We start from the raw sequence: 27,666 nt of genomic DNA, 5'->3' as shown, positions 1-27,666 counted from the left end.
ACAGATTTGTAAAGTATATGTTAAAATGTCAGATAATATCCTCCCCCTGTTTAGGTATTCTTTTCCCCTAAATACTTTATATTGTGTAATTAGCCATAGTCTACTTGAATGTTAAAAACAAACAAAACAAAACACCTGTGGGGGAAGTGCTGGCCTGAGCTGAATTCAATGGCAAAACTCGCATTTGAATTCATTGGGCCCAGAATTTCACTCTCTGATTTTTGCCTTGTCAAAATGCTTGCTTATGGCTAGATCTTGCAAACCCTTACCCATGGGAACAGCCCCACTGATGTGACTTTTTGCCTGAGTTGGGGTGTGTAGGATCAGGCCCCTGTTGAGTTAGAAAATTGGAGACAAAATGCTGGAAGAGTTGGGATTTGAAGTAACGTTGTTTACAACAGATACCTGCATCTTATTAGTTTGTCAGGCACAGACTAACCTGACCGAAAAACTGTCAGTTGATTGTTTCTATGCATTTTCCATCTGAGGTTCAAGATGAGGAAATTATAAGCAATGTACTTCAAAATAAAGGTGAATGACCACTATATAAAATGCAGCTAAAATCTTGAACCAGCTCATTGACCCAAAAAGTGAACCATCCTAGTCCCAATTTGTGCTCTGCTCTGCAGGACCAACCTGGCAGGTTCAAGGATCTCAGGAAATACACACAACGTTTGCAAGGGTGTTTGTATGAGTAAAACTGCAGTAAGAGAGTCAGGAGAACATGTCTCCTAGTTAATTGTTTTGGAAATATCTGCCAAATTAGTGTAATTACTGTAATCTAGAGGCAAAACAAAACAAAACAAAACAAAAATCTCTTCCTTAACTTAAATTTCATTTCTCCTTGATACCATATGTATTTTTCCTCTTTATCCATGGTAGTTTTTCCTTCTTTCACTTCATTTCTTTTTCCCTGCATTGTATACTATCCTTTCTTCTCTATTCTCCAATCTCCCGTTCTCTCTCCGATTTCTTTTCTTCCTATTAACTTCTCCCTCCTTTCCAAACCCCTGTTAGTTTGTGTTTTCTTCCACTTGGGCCTGCTATTCAGAGGCGCACCCATAGCACCCTTAGACTTTAATTGGAGTTTTGGGTGTTAGGCACATTGAATATCAAACCCCTAAAAAAAGTCTAAACTACCCCATAATCTTGTCTTCCTCTCAAAGCCAGATCAATTTACACCTCACTCAGCATCATATTTAACTCACTTATACTGTCACTCATCCATCCCACTCCACCACAAACAAGTTTCTTAATCTTGCTCTTCTCCACTTCTCTGCAATTCTTAGTAAATCACGCACAACTGGGAGGGACCAAGGGGACTGACAGGAGCCCAGGCCTGAAGAAGAGCCTCTGGCTGTTGGTGGGTAGAGTAAAAGAAAGGGCCCAGAGACCTGATCGAGAGCTTTTCCACTGACCAGGACTGGAGACAGGAAACTTACTCTGCTGATCCATAGAGGACCCTCTTTCACTTTCGAATAGGGGAAAATGGAAGTGACCTGAATACCTGGTCAGAATGGCATCCTCAAAGCACAGGAGAGAGGACTGTGTCAGCCCCATCCTGCCCTGCTCCAACTATGGAGGTCAGGTGGGTCTCCAGCCCCATCCTTAACTGTGTCATTGGCCTATAGTGGATCAAGGGAACTCTTACCCATTTGTTCCTCCATTTGTCATCTCCAACAAGCCATGCAATGCCCAGGCCCGAAGAGCGATATCTAGGCAGTTGTATTCTGAATCTATAGTATTCAGTTTTGTCTGGTTAAGGCCTAGATTGTGCAAGTGGATTTACATAGGCGGAACCTTATGCCCCACAGAATTGCGTTGACTTCACTGTGACTATGTGTGGTCATATGGATTCGCCCACACAAATCCCACTGCAGGAGTGGGACCTAAATTTGTAACTTAATCTATTACAGTGTAGGATGTCAAAGGTATGCAATAAAACATGGAGTGCGGTATGAGCTAGTTAACGTTGCTTTTGGAGTCTTGACTTTTTCATTTTTCATCTTTAATGTGATTCTAACAGTGCATTCTGCAGACTGCACTCACATAGGCAGCGAGTTATATGGGCCCATGGTGCCCGTGCTCCACTAATATTCAGGAATGAATATTCACTAATATTCAGGGCCCGGCTCCACCAATATCTCTGTACTGCTGAGGGGCTGGCTGCAGAGCCTTCAGTGGCGCAGGGGCAGAGCGCTGCGGCCCCCAGCGCCCAGGGCGACCTGGCCATTCTGCCTCCCTACCCCTGGACACACTCACAGTGGCTGGCCAGGAGCCGCTCCGGCGCCGGCCCCACCTCCAAGTAGCATGGCAGCCACTCCCCCCTCCCAGCCCTGCCCCGCCCCTTCCCCCTCCTCTCTCCCACGTGGGCACAGTGCCCTGGTCAGGAGCTGCTCCTGCCCCAAGCAGTGCGATGGCTGCCTCCACCTCCTAGCCCCACCCCTCTCCACCGTGGGCCCGGCTGGCATCCTGCCTCCCCCAAGGGCTTACAAGGCAGGTGTGGGAGGCGGGACTTGGAGCAGTTCTGGGCACCATCAAAAATAATACAAACCTGGTGCCCATGTGCACTAGCATTGGTTTTTTATATGTGATTCTAAATTAGTTGTAGGAAAAAAGTTGATAATTGTTAAACTCAAGAGACCCGACATTAAAGGAACTTTTCAACATTTAGATAAAATAAAACCAGGGATGACAAAAATATTGTAACACCATAGTAAGCATTATTAAAACTATTAAGGTACATTTTAATCTTATATTCTATTTATTTTCAAAGCTGGCATTTGTAAAAGTATATAGGTAGAACTCTTGTAAATTTCAAACCAAGTATTAGAACTTGCTGAAATCTGAAGTGCCATCATATTGCATTTTGCTGCATTTGTTATTTTGTGCTGGAGCTATCACATATTGAGAACTGACTGGTATCCTTCTTTGTTAAAATATGAAATAATAATAATAAATAGTTGCTAAAAACTGATATTTGTAGAAAGTCAACACAGATGTGCATGACGGTAGCACAATTTGGTATTTATGCCTAACATTTACTCTCTAATAAAATTCAAGAATTATCATAAGGCTTATTCAGTATTTATCCCCTTTCCTAATTTTAACAGTTTGTTTTAAGTAGAACTACTGTATCTTCAAACCTGGTGATGGTTTGAACTTGCAGCAATCACAGACACAGTTGCTACTATTTCTAAGGAATCTATGAGGAGCTACATTATCATTTTTTATCTGTGAAATTTATTTCTGAAATGAACACCATACAGATTTTTGAAATGAATGCCAAATGTATTTTCTAAGAGTGCCTTTGAAAGCTGAGGCAGCCAGTTTATACTGTGCATAATAATGATATTAATTTTTATGGTGTGTATAAGTTACATTTTGATTAGTTTTTTGCATGATTAAAAATTTGCAAAGCCTTTATGGCCCCCAGGAGCCTACCTGTAATAAACAGCTCTCACCTTCCAAACCATAAAACAGGTCTGCAGTACTTGAACATTAGAGCTAATTGCCTTGCTACATCAAAGGGAGTACCAGAGGACTGAGAAAAATCACAGAAAGGAGGTGGGGGTGGGGGGGGCAGTTTCACCTCTAAAGGTTATGTGTTTGTGGCTTGGTGGAGCCCTGTAAAGTTATGGTCTCAGAACTGCTGTTTGCGATTAAGTTGATGGGGAAAGTCTATCCTGCAATCTCTCTCTGCTGCTGACACAGAGTCTTTGTTCACATTCAGATTTCTCAAACTGTTGCCAGGGTCAGGCTGAGGTCAGACACCACGATGATGTATAGGAGAACATGTCTGGGAATTTCTCTCACACTTAAAACACATACCAGAAAAACAGGAGAGCACCCTGCAAAAATTGTCTGATGAGACCCAGATGATACTGTAGCTTTTCTTTTAGTACCTTCATAATTTTCTCGCTCTTTTCCTGACACACACACAATGGTTTATTAATGTGTGCCACGATAGCCCGTACAATTTTATGTCCCCTCAAGATAAGGACACTCAGTAGCACTTTGACACTTCATTTTCCAGCCCAGAGGGAATGGGCCAGTAAATCTACAAAAAGAAGCAATGCATTCATTCCCAAGGATGAGTCGAAAAGGAATTGCCATAGGCTGTTTTAGGCCACGGGGCCTGACACTGGATATGAGCCTCATGTGTGTGCACTTGGCATTAACACAGCCCAATCCAGTCATGATCACAGACTCACAGCATCCCAAACTGTGCTCCCCTGCCACCCTTACAAATACAGCCTCATTTCCAACTGTGACTAAGAGCCCTACCATGTTTGATTAGCAATCACTGGGGGGGGGGGGGGGGGAAGAGGCTAAGCCAGCAAGAAGTGTTTTCCCATTTTGATGGTAATTTTTATATATACATTTATTTTAAAAAGATGACTGACTTTTTTTCAGCATTGTTTTAAAAAATGGACATTGATGTTTAGCCCTCTCATGGAGATACACTGGGATCTCAGTGCCAAACACTTTGATTTGATTTTTTTTCTTTAATTCACAGTTGCAGCTAAATTCTTTCTTTTTTAATTTACAAAAGGTTTTGTATAGAGTTTAGAATCTGATAAGTATGCTACTGTCTTTCTCGGGGTTGTTTGCCTAGACGTACAGTTTCAGTGTATGGCTGGCAAGTAAGGCACTAAGTAGCAATTTTTTTTGTGCTCAGCTGCTACATATGACAGGATATTTCATTCTCTTGTCAGAATGTTATTAATAAAACATGGGGTGCGGAGAGGGCCACTATTTCCCCTTTCAATCACTATAGCATTTACAATGAAAATTTTATGCAGTGTGTAATTTTCAGTTAATGCTTGACACTTAAAATGTCGGTAGCTGCATTTTGTATGGTTAGTGAAGGGTTAATTGTATCATGTTCCCTGCATAAAAGCTGTGCTTATCAAAAGTGAATAGAAGAGTGTATGCAAATGTGTGTCTGTGACCTTTTGCCTTTCCAGGGTTAATTTATATGGTCATTAAAGATTTTATGAAATTGAGCAGCCTGGTGCTTCAAATCTTATTTTACCTTCACCTTCTAATTTATATAATTCCTACCTAAACTGGGAAATATTATTTTTATTTTTTTGTGCTGCAATGAAAACAGCATGCTGTGCTGTAGGGAGTTGCAAGTCTGGTTATCTGGCATTACTCAGATTGCTAAAAATTCATTAAAATGTGACATCAGCACAGTGAGAGACAAATGATCACAGAATGAAAAGGAACAGTGGGCCTTTCACGGATTAGTGCTACACAGCCCCAGCATAGAAGCTAACTGCATAAACAGATTAATCCACCAGTAGCAGCATAGCTAAATTTACAGAATAATTAAATGGGGTTGAATTACTGTGAAGATTTCCATGTAATCTAGCTTGTGTGAACACGTAAGTGAGGTGTGGGTAATACTGCTTCCTTAAGAGCAATATACTAAGTTGAATCATTTACCCTGAATAGCTCCCCCTGGAGACAAAATTTGAGAGTTCTCCAACAAAGCCAAAGGTTTATACCTAATACAGTACTTACATACTGCAATTAGCAGGATACTGCTACACTAATAGGATTTATATTTGAGTTTCTTTCTCCTTTTTTTTTTTTTTAGCTTTAAAATACGTTTTAGATATGAGGGTTTTATTTTGTTCAATTCTTTGTGGCATTGTGTGTGTGTGTGTATTTTTATACAAATTACTTTTAGCCAATGAGTACCAAATGAGAAGCTTTAGATCTGTCATACTGCTGAATACTGTATGGTCTGATAAAGTCCTGTTTATAATTTCTTTCGAAAATCTGAAATATTACAATTTTTTCATAATTCATATCAAATCACTTTTCAATGCCATTCCTTCTCCCCCCTCATTCACTCTCCCCTCCGCTTTCCTTTGATTCTATTCATATTAAAGGCTGTGTTTTTAATTGATGTTAACTGGTCACTAAGTTAGCTCTTCTCTGTGCTTATCCACAGAAGAACAAGGTGAAGATACGGAAGGGTCTGCTAAAAGTACATCAGTGGCTGTTGCTGATGATAAAGACACAAGTGAGAGAGACACTAGTGAAGGCAAAAAAGCTAGTAAAGACTCTGGTAAGATGCTAGAATTTTGTCCTCCCCTCCCCTTATCCTGTTAAATGCTCTTTCATTTTAAACTGTCTGGACATTCCCACTACTATTCATTGCATGTGCATTTTGCATGTGATTTCTATCAGTAGCCTCCCATTGACCTATTTTTAATCATAACCATCTGACAGGATAGATGCGGATAAGTTGAAGAATATTACAGGACGACCAGTGAGATTATTTTTTAATCAAATCAGTTTGTGTGCTTGTAATTTTTTAAGCTCCTTTCATTAATCTTAGCTGTACTTGTGATTCCTCTGATGGCATATTAATTTTTCATAAGCATAGGATTAGATACCACTTGAATTCTTTTTTCCCCTGCAATCAAATTTGGTCCCCCTTGTAACGCTAAGAATGTAGAGGGATTTATTATTGTTGTTTTTGTTTTCATTCTTGCTGCCTGATCACTTACAGTCAAGAATCTGTCCTCTTTCTGGGCATTTATTTGAGGCATTTAGGGAACCACCTGCCCCAAAATCCAGCAAAAAAGTTTACAGATGATTCAGCCTAAGAAAGAGGAAATACCATTGAAAATGGATTATGAGTTAGGTAATTTTCATCTCCTGGAATAGACAAAGGCCAGTAATGAAAGCTACTGTCTTTGAAAACAAAACCCCTATGTCATGACATTTACTTGTGCACAAACAAACCCAGGGCCAGCATCTGGTCTAGATACCCAAGGCTTTTTCTGTATTTGATTTGGCAAATATGTGACTTCATCCATGTTTTTTATGTATGAGATGGAAATCTATGGTCGCAATGAATATTACATTGGCTACTTTTGCTGCACGCTATACCTAGTTATATTATGTTGGATTCATTGAAGCAGAAGAAATGCTGAAACAGGTTGAAGCCTATTAGTTTCAGGTAGTCATATATCTTTTCCCTGTATCCCAATGACAGCAGCATATAAAGGAGCTTGTATTCTCCATAATGACATATATTTGTACAGAAAATATCATTTTACAGGCACATTTACTTAAACCTGAATTAGCCCATATTTGTAATTCACTCTTTACATATTAAAATTTTTGGATTTATTTTTGGCCCTTTCTATATCAAAGTAATTGAGAAGACTGCTTTAGGGATTAAAGCTTAGTTTAAGTTTTCTTGTCGACATGTTAAGGTCAATATCTGTTACAGTTTAGAACCTCCGTTTATTTTTGAGATCAAGAGACTGCAGAAAGGCTGCTGATGACAAAGATGATGTTTAAGAAGAAACTGTATTGTGGTTTAAAATATATATCCCTCTTGGCTGGCTCTTTGACTTGGAAAGAGCTGTCTGCAGCATGGTAAAGCCATGCTCCTAAGCTGACTTGGTTCTTTTCTGCATTGTCTAATCAGTGGGTCATCCTGGAAGTGCTTCAAGGAAAAGGAGACAGCCATATGAAACATACATTTCCTATCATTCACTCTACCTAGGGAGCACCCGAATCCACTTCAGAGGACTTATCTGCCCACTCTTTGTAAAGCAAACTCCTTCATAGTTGTCAAGGAAGAAGGAAGGTGTTAAAGGTCCAACAGAGAAAATGGACTCTGGAAGAAATAGTGTGGGGGAATTCTCAAGATTCCACTAGGATTAGTCTGTCATAAGAGCCAACTTTAATTGGGCAAAGCTATGCCCAGATGCCTCCTGGGTGCAGAGCAATGAAAATGGCATAATTGTTGTGCACCCCAGTGTCAGTAATTATGGCAGCAAGAGCCATATAAAAAGAAATGCAGAAATGCAAATGATTGTCCTCATGCTTTACAGCAACCTCGGAAAATAGTTTATATTGTAAACTCTTAAACTGACCTTTTAAAAACTTTTCTTTAATTTTCTAAATTAATTCCGCATATGTAACACACATGCCATGGTCTTAATTCTCAACTCAGCTGACAAGTATTTCTAATGACTGAATAACTGCTTATGTATAATTGAATGTTAATTTGAGCTTTCTCATGAATTGAGTGTTGCAAGTCTTGCCAAAAGAAATCTCAGGAAAACCAATAAATTAATCACAATCTTAACAAGTTAGACAGGAAAGTGGTGTGACCCCTCTTTAGCATAGAATCTATTAGACGAGAAAGGATTAACATGTATTTAGTAACAGTGTGTTTGTGTAAGCTGTTGTGCTGTATTGCTTACCTTATCTCAAGGACTGGAGCTTTCAGAATGAGACTTGGCGATATGAAAGTTATATTTGTTGAATATTCATTCCAAACAGAAAAGCCTACTAATGCCTCATTTATATTGTCATTTAAATCTAGTGCCACTTTAGATTAATTATAATCCAAATTACAGCTCTATGCAATGCAAGAATTAATATGGAATTTATCCAGATTAATACATTTGCATTGAAAATATAATATGTCTCTGCCATGGCTTACGGGAGCACTTTTTAATAAGGTAGTAAACATGAGGCAGGATGGAAATTAACCTTCATTATTGCAATGAAAATTATCCTTTCATTCTACTCTAATTAGAATACTGTACCAGTAATTTAAATTTTAGAATTATTTTGGAGTTGAGTAACATCATCTGATGTTGATGAAGTCTTAAGTTATGCGATCTTTATGAAATACATTGATTCATAAATAACACAACAATATTTTTGTTCATAGTTTTTTCAGGAGTCTGTTTCATTAGGACACATGTTTTATTAGGCTTTCCTCACTTGTTATTAACATAAACCTTTTTATGACCCTTGTTTTTATTTTAGGGTTTTAGAATTATTAAGCAGGTGATTGCATTTGAATTGCAGTGAATTATGTCATTTTTGTGCTAGCAATCTTACATGAATTAAATAATTCCGTAACTGACAGGTAATCATTGACTCGTCTATTTCATGGTGCTTATTTATAATTAAGCTTAGTTTTTTAGATAAATGCATTGAAATTACATTATTCAACTAAACTAATGATGTGTATTTTACATTATAAAATGAATGATGTCTGTGTTTCACAGTTAACCAGAAAACAACAAATAGCATGTCTCTAGAACAAAAACTATATATTTAAAACACAAAGAATGACAGGATTTAGTTCTTTTCTAAACTGCATATTAAGTGTACAATGCCAGTGGAATATCCAGCTATACATGTTCCAAAAGTTGCGTGCCTCAGGACCTTAATACCGTTTCAATTGCAATTTTTTTGCAATGCCAATTCTATAAGCCCCTGTCTTTGCTGTGTCACTCCACAGGGAACTTGTTAAAACAGTGAATTCACCAGTGAAAGTACATAGTAGATATAGCTGGATCAGGTGTTAGGGCACAGCAGTGGTATCAGCTGAACTATAAGGGACTGATTCTCTGGAGCTTTGCCCCTTGCATAGTCATTTATACTTGTGGAAAGTGGGTGCCTAATGTAAAACTCTACTAATTAAACTTGGTAGTGTTTTCTCCTCACTCTGCACAGGTGCAAAAGACTACACAAGGAGCAAAGCAGTGGAGAATCAGGCCCTAGGTTTATAATGCTTACCATAAAATTTTGAGACTGTTATTTTACTTGATGCCAGATGTAATTTTGGTCATTTAAAAAGTAACAGTGTTTATGGCTGAATGAATCCAGACCACCCCCCCCCCCCCGACCCCAAAATTGCCTTGGTTACTTTTAACATTTATATAATTAGCATAGTAAACATAGTAAAGGGGCTGCTCTTTGTTATGTATTTATTACTCCAAAATGCAGCGTTTTATACGTGTAAGGGTTGGTTTACATTAAACACAAAAGAAAATGTACAAAACCAATATTTGTAAATATAGTAACAAGAAATATGAGTTTTATGATTATTATTGGTCCCTTGAAATAGTTGTCATATCCAGTGGTAGAAAATGTTGCTTAATATAAACACATTGCGCATACATTCTCCCTCTATTGCTCTTTCTCAGCTAAATTCCACCAACAATTATACCAATATTCATGCATTGGCACCAATGTATCTGGGAGCAGAGTTTGCCCCAAAATTCCTGTAACAAAATGTTACATGAATATAGCATGATGTAGAGATAATATGAATTTTTAAAAATGTATTTAAATTATTTTGGGCCAGATCCTCAGCAGGTGTGTATCAGCCCCGCCCTATAGTAATACCAATCTACACTAGCTGAGAATGTGTCCATTATCTTTAAAATGGGACATTTTTTAAGTGACATATGATGTAGATAAGAGACAGTAGTCAACAGTTAGACATTTCTGACAGTTGGAAATGAAGAGAGGTTAATAATTTGAACCCATCGTTCTATGACTTGGAAAGCAACCTTTCTCTGTTAATAGAGTGTGTCACTTTTTTATTTCCCATAATTCTCATATTTAAGGCATTTAAATAACAATTCTGTTCTCCTGCATATATTCTGATATATAGTCTAGGGCAGGGGGTCTCAAACTGGGGGTCATCACCGTTCAGGGGGTTGCGAGGTTGTTATGAGGTGATCATGAGCTGTCAACTCCCATGCATGAGGGGGGCTCTGGCTGTCAGCCATGCATGCGGCTGACAGCCAGAGCCCTTCAGAGCAGGGTGGCTAGAAAGCAGCAGCTTCTGGTTGCCAAGCTCTGAATGCAGCATCCCATGATGGTCAATGGGATTTAGGTACGTAAGTGCCTAAATCCCTTTTGAAAATGAGACTTTGCAATGTCTAACTGATTTAGGGGCAATGCTGAGCGCAGCAATGCCTACATACCTTTAAACAACTGGGCCCTACTGACTAGCCTCAGTAAGGCCTAGAGGATCAGGCCTGGACAGTGTGGAAATTCGATGGGGTTTCAAAAACTCAGCTTGTTCAAACATTACGTGATTTTGACAAATTGGTCATTAAAGGTCAGAAAATACATCAGGAATAAACTTAAATTTTCAGCTGGAATGTGTCGGAATTACTAATTTAAATTACACAAAGCCAAGTAATTACAACATTAGGAAACAAACAATGTGTGGAGAAGTGATCATTAATATATATGTAATAAAATATATTAGTGTGTTTAAAAAAAATACCCTGAGGAAAATATCTCTGTATGATTCAGCATTCAATTATTTATTATTGTTCTCAGGATTTTTTGTTGTTTTTTTTCTGTTTACTTTGAAATATGTCCTTTTATTTTACTTTTTTGTAATGTTTCCTTGTTAAGATCAAATACTCTGTTGCCTATGTAATAAGAAAAAAGTTGTTTTTTTTTTCCAGAGAAAAATACAAGCATTTTCTTTGTTCATTTTTACCTTGTTTCCATAACATCCATGACCTTATTTTTAAATTAAAACTAGGTTATTGTGCAATGAGGTGCAATTTGTTCATTTATACGAACCTTATGTGGATTGAAAAAAAAATCAAGATAAATCTTCATGCACAGCATACAATCAGATTACCCCTGGACTATATATTTACGTTGGGTCTGATAGCAATCAATGGTTTAGCTTCATTGCATTTCAAGATGTATTTGCACCCAGTTGTCCAGTGATAGTGTCCTCACCCTGGAAATAATTTAGTTGCAAATTGACTGGAAGATGGTGAAAATTGAAAGTTAAAATTAGAAATACTCATAATAAACAGCAGAAAAAAGGTCAGATGATGCCGCGCTATGATGAGATTGGAATGGTTGGTAAATGAGGTTTTGTGTTTGTCATGAGATGTATGTGACATGCCTACCCAATGCTGTGGTAATATCCAGCCTAGCAGAAGAGATTATCTGGCAAATTGATGCTGGAAAGAATTTTCTGATGGACTGGGATATTAGAATTGCACTCTTTTCTTTGATGTGTGCAAGATTGGGCCACATTATACAGCTAGTTCAGGCATAATATTAAATATAGTATTTAATATTCAGTAGTAGACCTATCTACAGAAAATAATTATATTCTTGGTTTTGATTACAATACCACAGTATAGAACTTCATAATATAAACATGAAAAGCTGTACAAAACGACTGATCTTTGCATATAATTAATACTTAGTTAGCTCAAATTCTGTTTTTCATAGTGTGCGTATGGTGGTGTAGGCTTTGGAGGTCTGTTTGCATTTTGTATTTTTTTAAAGGCTCACTATATTTAGCTTCAGAACTGTCACCAAGCAGGACTTCTCAAAGCAGCACAATAATGTCACTGCCCAAATGTTTTAGAAATAGGGGTAATTAAACGTGAGAAAATTAACTATTTTGGAAAGCAAGGATTTCTGAGTGAAAGTTGATTTGTTTTAATGTAATAGAGAAATTCAGACTCAGATGCTGAAGAGAGCATGTTATTGATTAATCTTTCAAGGCAATCTAAGGTTATCTAAACAAGAGAGAAGAGTCCATTTTAAAATTTATTTCTAGAGTCTGCATCAAGGATAAAAGTGTGTTTTCACCTTTGTATTTGCTAGGTTTCCAAATTGTTTTATTTAATTTTTTTTTTTTTTGTGCATAACCATATGGGAGATTATAAGGCAACACAATCACAGCTCTTTGTATAGCATAATACTTCTAAGTTTAAAACATAGTTTTTAAAAATTATGTTTTTGGAACAGGAATAATCACACCTGAGAAGGAGCCAAAAGTGAATACCGTAGTAGGGACACAACAGCTACTTCAGGCAAAAGAAGAAGATGGCGCATCTAAAAAATCAAAACCTCTTGAGGACAATAAATTTGGGCATGAACAGGTAAAAGAAAATGTAACAATTTTGTTGCCTCATAGAACTCTCTCAGAAGTAAAACACAGATGATATGCTACTGAAATAGCAATGCTATTAATTAATTCAAAACACTCCGACTAATAGCCTGCATCTTCATTTGATGTTTTTCAGTTCTATCAATGTCCTTATTGTAACTACAGTAGCAGGGATCCAAATCGTATCCAGATGCATGTCCTGTCACAGCATTCGATGCAGCCTGTTATCTGCTGTCCCCTCTGCCAGGATGTCCTCAGCAACAAAATGCATCTCCAACTTCATTTGACCCATTTGCACAGTGTGTCTCCTGACTGTGTGGAGAAACTGCTTATGACAGTAAGTATTCAAAATACTGATGCACATTCGATAATAACATACTCAGACAGGTAGACAACGAATTTGCTGTGATCCAGTAGTCTGGTAGCCAGAGCTGGGGACCAGAGACAGGACTCTTGGATTCCGTTCCTAGCTCTGTGACCTGAAGAAGAGCTTAGTGTAATCTCAAAAGCTTGTATCTCTCACCAACGGAAGTTGGGCCAATTAAAGATATTACCTCAACCACCTTGTCTGCCTAGTTGTGTCAGTGATTTATGTCCCTAAGGCAAGTCCCTTATTCTAGATTTTCAAAGACGCTGCAGTTTGCATTGAAGTCAACTTTGAAAAATCAGGCCACTCACCTTTCCGTGCCTCAGTGCACATCTCTAAATTGGGTCTAGTGATATCTATCCCACAAGGGTATTGTGAACGTTAATGTATTGATGTTTGAAAAATAGGAGTAGTTTCCTTGGCAAAAGGTACTACTGCAAAGTATTATTATTTTTGTTATGTTAATTGGTTTTATGAGGTTTTTTTGAACATATTATAACAACATAATATTCAAATGAATTCATTAAGTTCAGATAGAAATATACAAACAACATATACCATGATAAAAGGGATTATTTTATGCTATGTCTTTTGGCCTGTGTAGTTGTTATGTCACAGCTTTTAACCAGAAAACAAGGGCCCCAGTTCTTTCCTGTGCTCTAGCTACTTTTTGCCTCTTCATAGAGGAAAAGTGCTGTAAAGCCCACATATCCAGCCCCCTGAGGATTTCCCTTTGCATCTAGGGATTCCTTTACCCACAGAGCTCCTGTGGCAGCTCTACACCACCCTGCTCCTGATTCCTACCATAAGGGGTGTGACCAGGCAAAAGGAGGCCTTGATACAGAGCTTCTGAGGCCTCTCTACATTATACTACGAGCTCAGCTGACCTCCAGCTGGCCCCAGAATCAGGGAGCCACCTAGTTCTGTACTGAGTACAGCTCTGCAAAACCAGAATATTTGGCCCATCGCATAGGAAATACTACGCATACTGGAAATGTAACTTTTGCATTTCTTAAATTTTTGTTTTATTTAATTTTGTGATTTTTAACTACATGGATGTGTTTTTTAGCATTTGATTTCCTTGACTGGTAGCATCTCTCCCAACTCAAGATCCATGTGTAGAGGGGATTCCTCCTCCCCTCCCACAAAACTCAAGGGCCAGGCACCTCCATTGCACATACCCTTCTCTACTCAGCTCCTGTGGAGGATGCTTTGTAGGTCCAGGGTCCTCACTGGGGAGAGGACAGAGACTGGATGCAGTGAGGGCCACAGTTAGGGATGCATACCATCTCCCTTCTGGTTCCATGGAGATTCCCAGGGAAAAATAATATAGCTACCCCAAGGCCATGTGATTCAGTTCATTTAGGTGAACAAGATGGGGAAGGAGTGAGATCCTGCCTTTGCTATTCCCATTGGTTGGTTGGAGACCAGTTTCTGAAAAACAAGTCAGCAAAACATCTGTTTACACTGTGAGAGCTGTATCTTCACCAGGAAAAAAGATTGAAACTTTATTTTTTTTAAATAAAAACTTATAATGTTCAATCTGTCAGAGGAAACTGAAAAAATGGTGTAGCAATCCTCTACTTGCAGGATTTATTTTTTTCTCTCCATATCAGTGGTTTTCTCCTATCATGATATTAGGATAAGTTTGGGAGAGGGGTTGTTTTGTTTTTGGGGGTTTTGAGAGAATTTTGGTGGTGGGGGTATTATTGGAAAACCTAATCTTTCTCATAGAAATTGTCTCAGTAACCACCTAAGAATGTCGGATCTTCCTGATCACAAAGGAAATGGAAGCTTGCTAAAAATCTCATCTATTTGCAATCAGTTTTCCATTCCACTCTTACCCCAGCACAACCAAAGGCACTAGTCCTTTGAGTGAACTCTGCCCATGCCAAGTTTAAAATTTCAAATTTGGATCCTATCGGGTCTTCTTTAATTGGTTAGAATTGTTTTTTTCAGTGGGCAAAGTATATATTCTTTTCACTCTCATGTATTACAGTAAAGGCTCAAGAGATTTTTGAGCAAATGTCCAAATGCTTCACTCTTGAGCAGACACCAAACAGAAATTTTCAGCCTCTATTTAGGTATTTACAGGCCCATATTCCCATAGCGTCAGAGCACTTCACAATCTTTAATGTATGGGGTTAGGCACTGTTATCCCATTTTACAGGTGCGAAACTGAAGCATGGATAGATTGTTACTTGCCCAAGGTCACGGGTCTGTAATCCAGGACTGAATCAAGCCTTTGGGTTTTGCTGTGTGACAAGCTTTGAACTGTGTGTGATGCACTGATGAATAGTGTATTTTCTTCTTTGAATATAATATTGTGTCCTTGCTTTTTTAAAGGTCCCTGTACCAGATATGATCATGCCCAATAGTATGCTATTGCCTGCAGCACCTTCAGAGAAATCTGAGCGTGACACACCTGCTACCATTACAGCGGAAGGATCTGGGAAATATTCAGGTACGCAAACAAAGGACCAAACGTGCAGAATCTAAATGAGTGATTCTTTGAGCAAACCACTTGTTTCTTTCTTGGTGCATTGCTACATTTTTTGGTTACAAACATTAACAAGCGGTAACAGGAGAAAAATAGTAAGATGTCATCTAGGGCATGATTCTCAAAGATGGACCTCAACAAAGAATTTGGCTCTTTGCACAGACACATGGCTAGTTGGATGCATGTTGTCCATGTGATTGTACAAATATGTGACTTGAGCACACACCTGTGGTCACTGGTATGTAGAAATTAGACATGCAGCTGTATTCGGCCCTGTTGAAAATAAGCCCTTTGCTGTTTAAAATATGTATAGGACCTGATTCTAAAAGATAATGAGCTATCTGTAACTCTCACTAGAGCCAATGAGAATGTCAGATGAATGGATCCTTAGGATCAAGCCCATATTTCAATTTTCACTCTGGACCCTCTCTGTGTTGATTGGCTGTCTGCTCCAGCCACCCCACAGTCGTTTCACTTCAACCAGTCCTCACCCTTAATACCTATGTCCCCACCTTCTCCCCCCCATGCCATATCCACCTCAGTATCCCTTCTGTCTGCTCTCTTCTCTCCTCCTTCATCTCTGTTTAGCTGTTTAGCTAACTCAACCTCACCCTAAGAATTATCAAAAAATATTGTCGTACTAACATTCTGTTTGTCACCACCACACTGATCACTTTCTTGTGTGTTTGCCCCTTTTCCTACCCTTTATTTGTCTTATCTATTTGTTTGTTAACAATTTGGGGAAGGGACTGTCTATGTTTGTACCTTTCACAATGGGGGACCATTTTTGGTTGGTTCTTAGGAACTACTGTGATAAGCGTAATAAATAATCATATTCCCTACGCTCAACTGTCACATGTTTAAAAGATACTTCTTTGCCTTCTTTAACCAGGTGACAGTCCAATGGATGAAAAAAATACTCCTGGGCTTGATGAATCAAAAACTGGAATGGAAATTAAAATTGAGGAACACAAGACGCCTAAAGAATGTACTGAAATGCCAGAATGGAATAAGAGCAGCAGTAAGGATATAAAGATCACCGAATCACTGCCGGATCAGTTGAATGAGCAGCAGAAAAAGCAGCAACTATCTGTTTCTGATCGCCATGTCTATAAATATCGTTGTAACCATTGTAGCTTGGCTTTTAAGACTATGCAGAAGCTTCAGATACATTCCCAGTATCATGCTATTCGGGCTGCTACCATGTGTAGCCTTTGTCAACGTAGCTTCCGTACATTCCAGGCTTTAAAAAAACACTTGGAAGCAGGCCACCCCGAACTCAATGAAGCTGAAATTCAGCAGCTGTATGCATCTTTACCTGTAAATGGTGAACTCTGGGCAGAAAGTGAAAGTATGGCACAAGATGATCATGCACTAGAACAGGAAATAGAGCGAGAATATGAGATGGACCAGGAAGGTAAAGCAAGTCCTGTAGGAAGTGATAGTAGCTCTATTCCAGATGATATGGGCTCAGAACCAAAGCGGACCTTACCTTTTAGAAAAGGGCCAAATTTTACTATGGAAAAATTTCTAGATCCATCTCGCCCATATAAATGTACAGTGTGTAAAGAATCTTTCACTCAAAAGAACATTCTCTTGGTCCATTATAATTCAGTGTCTCATTTACATAAACTCAAAAAGGTTTTGCAGGAAGCATCAAGTCCTGTCCCTCAAGAAAGCAACAGCAGCACTGATAACAAACCCTACAAATGCAGCATTTGTAATGTTGCATATAGCCAAAGTTCTACACTGGAAATTCATATGAGATCTGTGCTTCATCAGACTAAGGCAAGGGCTGCAAAATTAGAACCAAGTGGTAATATAACTAGTGGAAATATTGTTGCAGGGAATGTCAATAGCCCCAGCCAAGGAATGCTGGATTCTATGAGCTTACCAGCAGTTAACAGCAAAGATACCCATTTAGATGCCAAAGAATTAAATAAAAAGCAAGCTTCTGAATTAATTTCTGCTCAGCCTACACATCACCCGCCCCAGTCACCAGCACAACTTCAAATGCAATTACAACATGAACTGCAACAGCAAGCTGCATTCTTTCAGCCCCAATTTCTAAACCCTGCATTTTTGCCTCACTTTCCTATGACACCAGAAGCACTGCTGCAATTTCAACAGCCTCAATTCCTTTTTCCATTCTACATACCTGGAACAGAATTTAGCCTGAGCCCAGATCTGGGTTTGCCTGGTTCTGCCACATTCGGTATGCCTGGAATGGCAGGAATGGCAGGGTCACTGCTAGAAGATTTAAAGCAGCAGATACAAACTCAACACCACGTTGGCCAAACGCAACTACAAATATTGCAGCAACAAGCACAACAGTATCAGTCAACACAACCCCAACTTCAGTCACAAAAACAGCAGCAGCAAAGTAACAAACTAATGAAACAGGAGCAAAATAGTCTAGTAATTGCAGAGTGCCAGTTGATAAAAGATATGCCATCATATAAAGAATCAGAAGAGATTTCTGAGAAACAAGAAAAGCCAAAGCAAGAATTGACAAATGAAGGTGAAGGACTAAAGGAGAACAAAGATATGAAGAAGCAGAAATCCTCAGAACCAACCATTCCACCACCTAGAATAGCTTCTGGGGCTAGAGGAAATGCAGCCAAAGCTTTGCTGGAGAACTTTGGCTTTGAGCTAGTTATCCAGTACAATGAAAACAGACAAAAAGTACAGAAAAAAAGCAAGACCAGTGAAGGTGAAAACACTGACAAATTGGAATGTGGAACATGTAGTAAACTATTTTCTAACATTCTTATTTTGAAGAGTCATCAAGAGCATGTGCATGGTCACTTTTTTCCTTATGGAGCACTAGAGAAATTTGCCCGTCAATACAGGGAGGCTTATGACAAGCTTTATCCAATTTCACCATCTTCTCCAGAAACACCTCCACCACCTCCCCCGCCTCCTCCCCTTCCTCTGCCTCCGACTGCTTCACAGCCATCTTCAGCCAGCTCTGGAAAAATTCAAAATACAGCTCCCACTCCTTTGCAAGCTCCGCCACCCACACCACCACCACCACCTCCACCTCCGCCACCCCCACCTCCGCCTCCGCCACCGCCTTCGGCTCCACCTCAAGTCCAGCTGCCTGTTTCATTAGATCTTCCACTCTTCCCTCCAATTATGATGCAGCCAGTGCAACATCCTGCATTGCCTCCTCAGCTTGCCCTCCAACTACCACCAATGGATACTTTGTCTGCAGACCTTACCCAGCTTTGTCAGCAGCAGCTAGGATTAGATCCCAATTTCCTACGGCATTCTCAGTTCAAGCGTCCACGTACAAGAATCACAGATGATCAATTAAAAATCTTGCGGGCTTATTTTGATATTAACAATTCTCCAAGTGAAGAACAGATTCAAGAAATGGCTGAGAAATCTGGCCTTTCCCAAAAAGTTATCAAACACTGGTTTCGTAATACACTTTTTAAGGAACGACAAAGAAATAAAGATTCCCCATACAACTTTAGTAATCCTCCCATAACTGTCTTGGAAGATATCAGAATTGATCCTCAACCCACTTCTTTAGAGCATTACAAGTCCGATGCATCTTTCAGCAAGAGATCATCTAGAACTAGGTTTACTGACTACCAGCTTAGGGTCTTACAAGATTTTTTTGACACAAATGCTTATCCAAAGGATGATGAAATTGAACAACTTTCAACTGTACTTAACCTACCTACTCGAGTTATTGTTGTATGGTTCCAAAATGCACGACAGAAAGCTCGCAAAAGTTATGAAAATCAAGCAGAAACTAAAGATAATGAAAAAAGGGAACTCACTAATGAGCGCTATATTCGAACAAGCAACATGCAATATCAATGTAAAAAGTGCAGCGTAGTTTTTCCCAGAATTTTTGATTTGATTACACACCAGAAAAAACAGTGTTACAAAGATGAAGATGACGATGCTCAAGATGAAAGCCAAACAGAAGATTCTATGGATGCCACAGATCAAATGCTATATAAAAATTGCACAGTTTCTGGCCAAACAGACTCATCAAAAAGTACAGCTGCTACTACAGCAAGTTCTGGTTCTGGTTCTAGTACTCCTTTACTGCCATCACCCAAACCAGAACCTGAGAAGAGTTCTCCTAAGCCTGAGTCAACAGAAAAGCCAAAGCAAAATGACATCACCCCTAAGCAAATTGATACCACCTCACAAGGCACCAAATCAGTACAGTCTGCACCAATAACTTCCTCTGATCCACAGCCCTCAGTCTCTCAGTCACAACAGCAAAAGCAACCACAGCTAGCAGGACGGCCTCCTTCTGCATCACAGACTACACCGGTTCCTTCCAGTCCTATATCAATTTCAATGACTTCTCTACAGAACAGTCTACCTCCTCAGTTATTACAATACCAATGTGACCAGTGTACAGTTGCCTTTCCAACTCTAGAACTTTGGCAAGAGCACCAGCACATGCATTTCCTAGCAGCCCAAAACCAATTTCTTCACTCTCAGTTTTTAGAAAGACCTATGGATATGCCCTATATGATATTTGACCCCAATAATCCTCTGATGACTGGACAACTGCTTAATAGTTCTCTTGCTCAGATGTCCCAGCAGACAGGTCCATCGCATACATCCCACCCTGCTACAGCTTCTGGCTCACTTAAACGAAAATTAGATGATAAAGAAGATAATAATTGTAGTGAAAAAGAGGGAGGAAACAGTGGTGAAGACCAACATCGTGATAAGCGCTTGAGAACTACCATTACTCCAGAGCAGCTGGAAATACTCTATGAAAAATACCTATTAGATTCTAATCCCACCAGAAAGATGCTAGATCATATTGCACGTGAAGTGGGACTTAAGAAGAGAGTAGTACAGGTCTGGTTTCAGAACACACGAGCCCGAGAAAGAAAAGGACAGTTCCGTGCAGTAGGTCCAGCCCAGTCTCATAAAAGGTGTCCTTTTTGTCGAGCACTGTTTAAAGCAAAGTCAGCTTTGGAAAGTCACATTCGCTCTCGGCACTGGAATGAAGGGAAACAGGCAGGCTATAGTTTGCCTCCAAGTCCATTAATATCAACTGAAGATGGAGGAGAAAGTCCACAAAAATATATTTTTTTTGATTATCCATCACTATCATTAACAAAGATTGATCTATCAAGTGAAAATGAATTTGCTTCCACAGTGTCAACCCCTGTTAGTAAAACTGCAGAGATGTCCCCAAAGAATCTTTTAAGTCCTTCTTCTTTCAAAGCAGAGTGCAATGAGGATATAGAAAATCTGAATGCCCCTCCTGCTGACTCTGGGTACGATCAAAATAAGGCTGACTTTGATGAGACATCATCAGTTAATACAGCAATTAGTGATGCCACAACAGGAGATGAGGGAAACAATGAAATGGAAAACATGACTGGTAGTTCAGGGGACATGAAACCTGTATCATCTCCCAAAGAGCCAAAAACACTCATGAATGATACTATGTCAAAAACAGCAACCACACCTACAATTGACAACTGTGATGAAAAGTTTCTCTTCTCCCTAACTAATCCATCGATACATTTCATTGACAAAGATGGTGATCATGACCAAAGTTTTTACATTACTGATGATGCCGATGATAATGCCGATCGCAGTGAAACATCAAGCATTGCTGATCCAAGTTCACCAAACCCATTTGGCGCTAGCAACCCCTTTAAATCCAAAAATAGTGATCGACCAGGTCACAAACGTTTTCGAACACAAATGAGTAACCTCCAGCTTAAAGTCCTCAAGGCTTGCTTTAGTGACTATCGGACTCCAACCATGCAAGAATGTGAAATGCTTGGGAATGAGATTGGTCTGCCTAAACGAGTGGTCCAGGTTTGGTTCCAGAATGCCCGGGCAAAAGAAAAGAAATTCAAAATTAACATAGGGAAGCCATTCATTATAAATCAGAGTGGAACTGATGGGACAAAGCCAGAATGTTCTCTGTGTGGAGTGAAGTATTCTGCACGTTTGTCTATAAGAGATCATATTTTTTCCAAACAACATATTTCAAAAGTGAGAGAAACTGTCGGAAGTCAGCTAGATCGGGAGAAAGATTATTTAGCTCCTACTACGGTTAGACAGCTGATGGCCCAGCAGGAGTTGGATCGTATAAAGAAAGCTACAGATGTGCTAGGCTTAACAGTACAGCAGCCAGGCATGATGGACAACAGTTCACTTCATGGTATCAGTTTGCCAGCAGCTTACCCAGGACTACCTGGCCTTCCTCCTGTTCTTCTGCCTGGAATGAATGGTCCATCCTCCTTGCCTGGATTTCCACAAAGTTCAAACAGTAAGTCAGTAAGGGGGTGAATTTTTTATTTTATTAATTTTAATGATATTGTGTAGTTATTAACCACTTGTGAAGAACAGCATATTGTGTGTTCGTATCCTATTCCTATCACTTCGCTGTGTTCAAAATACTGCTCTTGTCTATGCTCAGTGTATCATTGGATTATTTCAGTAGGTAATTTGGTAATATCACCGATTCTCCCAAAATTGAAATTCAGTTGAAGAATTAAATTGAAATTCAACTTCCAAACGTACTTTTTAAAAAAATTGTGTAGCTATTTGTATTAGGGCTGCTATCCATGGTGCGATAGTCTGTACCAGAGGGGTTTAAATGATAACACACTCTAGTGTGTTACTCTCTAACTGGTTTATGTAGTCCCTGCTGGCACGTGCAAAAAGTTCTCTAGTGCACATTAACGTAGTACTGGTTGAAACAGGACTACATTAAAAGGCACTGGAAACTTTTAGCATACACCAGCAGAGTCCACTTGGGCCAATTAGTGCACGACACATGAGTGCCCACTAGAATTTAAAATCCTGTAGTGTGGCCTAATACGCCGTGAAGACAAGCCCTTAGGCATCTTTGACTGCAATAATTTTTATCTAATATTATTGTTCTTCTACTTATTTTGAGTGATTTCTTTACACAAAGTGTAGATTACTATTTTATATTTAACTGTTTGCAAAAGTGAAACTGAACATAGCATCCTATGAAACACAAAGTAGAGTTTTCACCAAAACCTGCCTTAAGCATCCCTCAAGTGGACCCATCAAAACCTGTTGCCTAGTTCAGAAGGTGTTAAACTCGATTTTTACTGGAAACTTTCAGAATATTTTTAAGTAGTTGGCTGGTTAAGATGAGGACTTTCCTGCTGGACATAGTTCTTATTGACTATTTCATTGAGGCCCAAATCCTGAGAGATACTGAGCATCTACAGCCTCCCTGTGATTTGTATGGGTGCTGCACACTCATCGTGTCATTTGGGCTTGTGTATGTAACTGAACATCTGCTGTGATTCAGACAGAGTGCTGCGGTTGACTCTGCACATCATTTTGCTTCCTTTACTCTCACTGAGAAGCACTTACTCATACAGATAGTTTCACTGAGGTCACATAATTAGGCTCTCTGTATAGTAATGTGTTTAACCCTGACAGAAGGAACCTGATTTTTTTAAATGGTTTCCAGTGTTGCTGGTAGAGTTCACTGTAGGTGCAACATTGCAGATGCAAATTCTAATATTCCGTACCTGATTGCACAGGCAAATCAAGTAATTACATATCAGAATTAGTGGGGGGGGGGAGGAAGTGGCCCAGTGTACATGGCTCAGTGACTCCATTTGTGTTGCCTTAAGTTGTTAAATTTTGATTTATGTAAACAACTTACTTTGCCAGGAGGGCTACTGATTCAATCACCAGTGTGGTCAGTCAAACTAAAGCTGTAGCAGTAGCTCCTATTCTATACCATTCTGTTTTGATTGATGATGACCATGTCATTGCTTCCCTAAGTGGTGGTCAAAGCATCTTGTTTTTCTATTCAGTGGGTCAGAAGGGCTTTCCTTCCACAATGGATCCTCTGGCTGAATGCCCTTCTGTTTTTGTCAAACAGTTATTGGCATAGAGAGTGCATATAAAACAAATATGAAGTAGTTTCAAATACTGTAATATATTCATTTAGTCTCCTCTTAATTGCATATAATTTATATGTCCGAAAGTGGCTAATCTTTGTTAATAGAAATCAGGGATAAAATATAATTTGTCTACATAACTTAGTTAACTGGCCTTAGCCAGCCTCATGTTCAGGTATAGTAAGCCTTAGAAAACTCATATATCTTTACATTGTTCCCTTATGAACATACAGATCACATGTTTGGTAATACAGTCTAGTTAGCATATGATCATTGAATGATCAGATAGTATAATTTCCACTAAATATCTTTTATTTGAGTTAAATTTAAATCATTGATACAGTAGCATACTCAGTGAAGCACCAGTTGAGATGGATTCTCAACCCCTTTCATCTGACACCTTTTTAGGTTAATTGGTTCACTATGGGCTAAACCTATGGTATAAACTGGCTAGTAGAGTTTTGTCATTAGGTTTTTCTTCAACCATATATTAAGTAGCCCCTGCATCCCTTCTTTGTTACCCAGCAAATACGTGCATACATAAATCTTAATTCCCTAATGGTACATAATAGAGTAGTTGAAGTGAAAATAAAAATAGATTAATTTAATCATTCATTACTGAAAAGTACTCATATCCTTAAAACATCTCTAATATGTGTTCAACACAACTATTCTCCACACCTAATTAACCCACTTTTAACATCTCCTCTGCTGTGCTTTGGATGATAGTTCACATCTATATTTGATGCTGGGAAAAATTTAAGCATAACCTTCTTGGAGGCATAGCCTCTGAACAGGCTCTACACTGGCTGTAAACTTCTAACTTCCTTCACAGCCAGCAGAATACCCCTTCTGCATTACTTAAATGTGCAAGGGATTTCCTGAAGTCTGTTCCCAGGGGGATCACCAACCTGTTCCTTAATTATAGTACTCTCTCTGAATTTCAGATTTTATTATTTTTTGCTTGTGTGTCATTTCCTCTTCCTGGTCCTGATCTGCTAACACATACACACAAACAGTCCAAGTGATTTAATAGGATTGCTTATATGCGAATAGTTGTTCATGTGCATAAATGTTTACAGGGTTGACACATTTTCAGCAGCAAAGGCCAGTTTGTTTTGTGACCTTAAAGGGACAATGAAAACATAAAAAGATGCACATTTTTATTGAATGTCCTTGCTGTTATTACTAAGACACTACATTAGTGAAACTATAATAATTAAAATGAAATTTTTCTTTTGTCTTCATTTGTGTTTCACTTTTTTCATTTTACTTCTGGTCTAACCTGATCTGCTTCACTTGGCTTATAATCAGTTTCACTTTCAGGTTCTTGTGCTCAACACTGTTTTGTTTAGGTTTCAACACTGCATGGAAATTATTAACTTCCCTCAAAATGCTTTTAAATCAAATTTTAAAAATGCAACATTTCCTGTGCCACCAGGCAGAGGGAAAACTTTTCCTAATATATGGAAAATCTAAATTTTGAGCCTAAATGACTTGAAAGTGGGCGTATTAATTTCACTGAACACAATGCTCTAACTGGACCTTTATTGGTAAAGATTACTTCACTTGGAAAAATACATTAACTTCCTTTCTGGATAGAATGGTCAAGCAAATTTAGACATACTTAGGTATATCGGAGCACAGTTATTTTCTCAGTATCAGAATGACTATCTGGTTCTATGATATCATTCCCAGAAAACCTCTCCCCTGTAGGATGAATTTCTTGAAATGAGAAATACTGTTTTATGATTGATTTAATCTGTTAATTTAAATACACTACTTTAGAGACATCAAATGCTGTATTATCTCTCAGCATTATTATTATGATTGTTCAGTATAACCCTGAATATGTGATCATTTTCAGGGGTTCTACTTTCTAGGATATACTTCAATACTGGCTTATTTCCACTTCTGTTTTATAGTATGCTGCAGATGGAAGAGCTTTCTGCTCATTTATTGTTTTTCATCTTCTGCTAACAAATTTAATGTTCTCTGTTCTTCTTAATTTGTTTTTTCCCTATCAGAACACTCAACTTGCTTCTAGAATTAATACTGGATATTTAAGTCATGATCATTACCTTAGAGTCTTAGCTCATCACTTAAGACTGAGACTCTTTAAGATTCCCAACAGCTTTTTCCAAGAATGCACACATCACTGGGTAATGTGCACTTCAGTGGTTTCTGAAATCTTATCAAGAGAAATATGACTCAGCAACACTTATTTTTCTCATGACTAGGGCCCTAAATCATGTTCTTTATTCTTCTTTGAACACTTGTTACCTTTTTCATTTATCGTGTTTGTGTTTATCTGTCTCAGATTCCTCTGGGAGAGACCTCGGGTTTGCCATAAAACCACTTAAAACCCCTCTTAAAAGAGACAGATAGCAAAGCTAAAACATTTCTTTATAATTAGTGGATTTTCCAGTCTGTTTCCTTCATGTCACATATGGCAGAATTAGGTTCATCAGGTCTCCTATACTGAGTTTTAGGACCCTATATCAACACTTCCGTGTAACAAACCCATTGCTCCTCTTCTCTGCCACAGTGTTCTCAGCTGTTTAGTTTATTTTTGTACATTTCAACTAAATTCCAAAGAATATAATGGGAAAATAAAATAGGTGGATGGCTGAGCTAGCTAGCAGCACTGTGAGTATATTGAGGGCAACATGATGAGTGAGGCTGAAAGAGAACAGAAATGCAAAGGAATTGGAAAAACCTTCAATAGCTGTTGAGCCCAAAGGAGTATGATTCTAAAACAGCAGACAGGCTGGGGTAGCAATTCACATTGATAACATCATCCATGTATTTTTCATGTAAGGTGGTTGACATCAAATACATTTTCAATGGATACTACAAAGCTGCCACAGTTTTTTCCTACTGAAAGTATAGGGTAAAGCAACAGTATCTCAGATACCACTGTACGGTAAATGCGGCAATTACTGATTCTTTAATGATGACCATTGTGACTTTTTTCCCTATACTATCTAATTCCTGCTGACAAAACATTTTAACTCCTTAGCATTGCTTTTACCATAAAATAGCAGTAATGATACTGTGATTGCCATTAAATGGTCTCTTTGTTAAATCTGATAATCACTCTCCTGAATTCTAATTGCTTTATTCCAAAGTAATGCTAAGCACCTGGATATTGATTATTTAAACTTCATTCTTGCCCACTAGATTAGTGCTTCCATGTAGGTAATACCCATCTAACCTCCATTATAGAGCCTACAGTTATTGTTCTCTTATCCATGCACTCATAGGCTTTTCCTGGGGGCTGCTTTACTCCTACCATCCTCTGAACATTGGGCTTTCTGTGTGCTCATTTCTCTACCAAGTTTATTTGCCTCTGAAAACAGACTTGACCACAATGTACAGCCTCTTACAATTCCCTTTTCTACCTTGTGCCATCATTTAGTTTCCTGGCCAACTACACATCTCATAGAAATTGCTTCAAAATAGACTGTTACCAGCCACTTACACTATATTTGGTACTTGAAACATAGCAAAGATTTCTTCCATTAATATATGAGACATACTTGTACTGTGCATGCATCCTCCAAACAAAACCAGCACACACTTAGATTTCCTTCTCTAATGAGTTGGAAATCATTCCTGCATGTTTCAAGTAAACTGAGAACAACAGCATTCCTGTGTAGATGTACTTTAGTACTAATACACTTATCTCCCAGCAAATGCTATGTTGACCTGCTTGTCATGATGGTAGAGAATAGCTTTGCCTGTACACTCAAAAATGAAAATGTGAACTGTGTTGTATCCTAATAACGAATAGCATTGCTTTCCTTGCTATTTTTGTCAGTGTCTTGGATGGTCATTTACTGTTGATATTAGCTAAACACCTTTCTTTATTTGGTATTGTAATATTTTCCCACTTCAATTTGAACAGAGATTCCATTTTATTTGATTGCTAATTACTTGTAGTGAGCTCCCTAATTACCAGATTTCTCAGGTGAAGGACGAGTGGGTATATGATCCCAGATGTTCAAAATTAGTTAAAATGAATAACGAAGTAGAGATCTCACAAAGTATCAATTAGAGGGAAGCACTGTCATTGTGCTTGGTGCTTCTTTTCTAATCATTTGCTGTGGAGCATACTGAAGGAAATCACTTTTTCCCAGTCACATTAGCATTATACCTA

The 27,666-nt window shown here is 38.7% G+C and overlaps 1 protein-coding gene across 1 annotated transcript in view; it reads left to right on the top strand.

Moving 5' to 3' along the window:
- Positions 1-27,666, top strand: part of ZFHX4 (zinc finger homeobox 4) — a 165,280-nt gene that overhangs the window by 132,584 nt on the left and 5,030 nt on the right. Inside the window, exons 6-10 of the mRNA XM_067553588.1 lie at positions 5,946-6,085; positions 12,592-12,725; positions 12,870-13,070; positions 15,447-15,564; positions 16,493-21,880. Of these exons, the coding sequence (XP_067409689.1) occupies positions 5,946-6,085; positions 12,592-12,725; positions 12,870-13,070; positions 15,447-15,564; positions 16,493-21,880 (5,981 nt within the window). The remainder of the gene's footprint in view (positions 1-5,945; positions 6,086-12,591; positions 12,726-12,869; positions 13,071-15,446; positions 15,565-16,492; positions 21,881-27,666) is intronic.

Source organism: Emydura macquarii, unplaced genomic scaffold (assembly GCF_026122565.2).
Source record: "Emydura macquarii macquarii isolate MOO-44397 ecotype Brisbane River unplaced genomic scaffold, CSIRO-AGI_Emac_v2 contig_1477, whole genome shotgun sequence".
Lineage (NCBI taxonomy): Eukaryota > Metazoa > Chordata > Testudines > Chelidae > Emydura > Emydura macquarii.
This window is presented reverse-complemented; position numbering and strand designations above follow the sequence as displayed.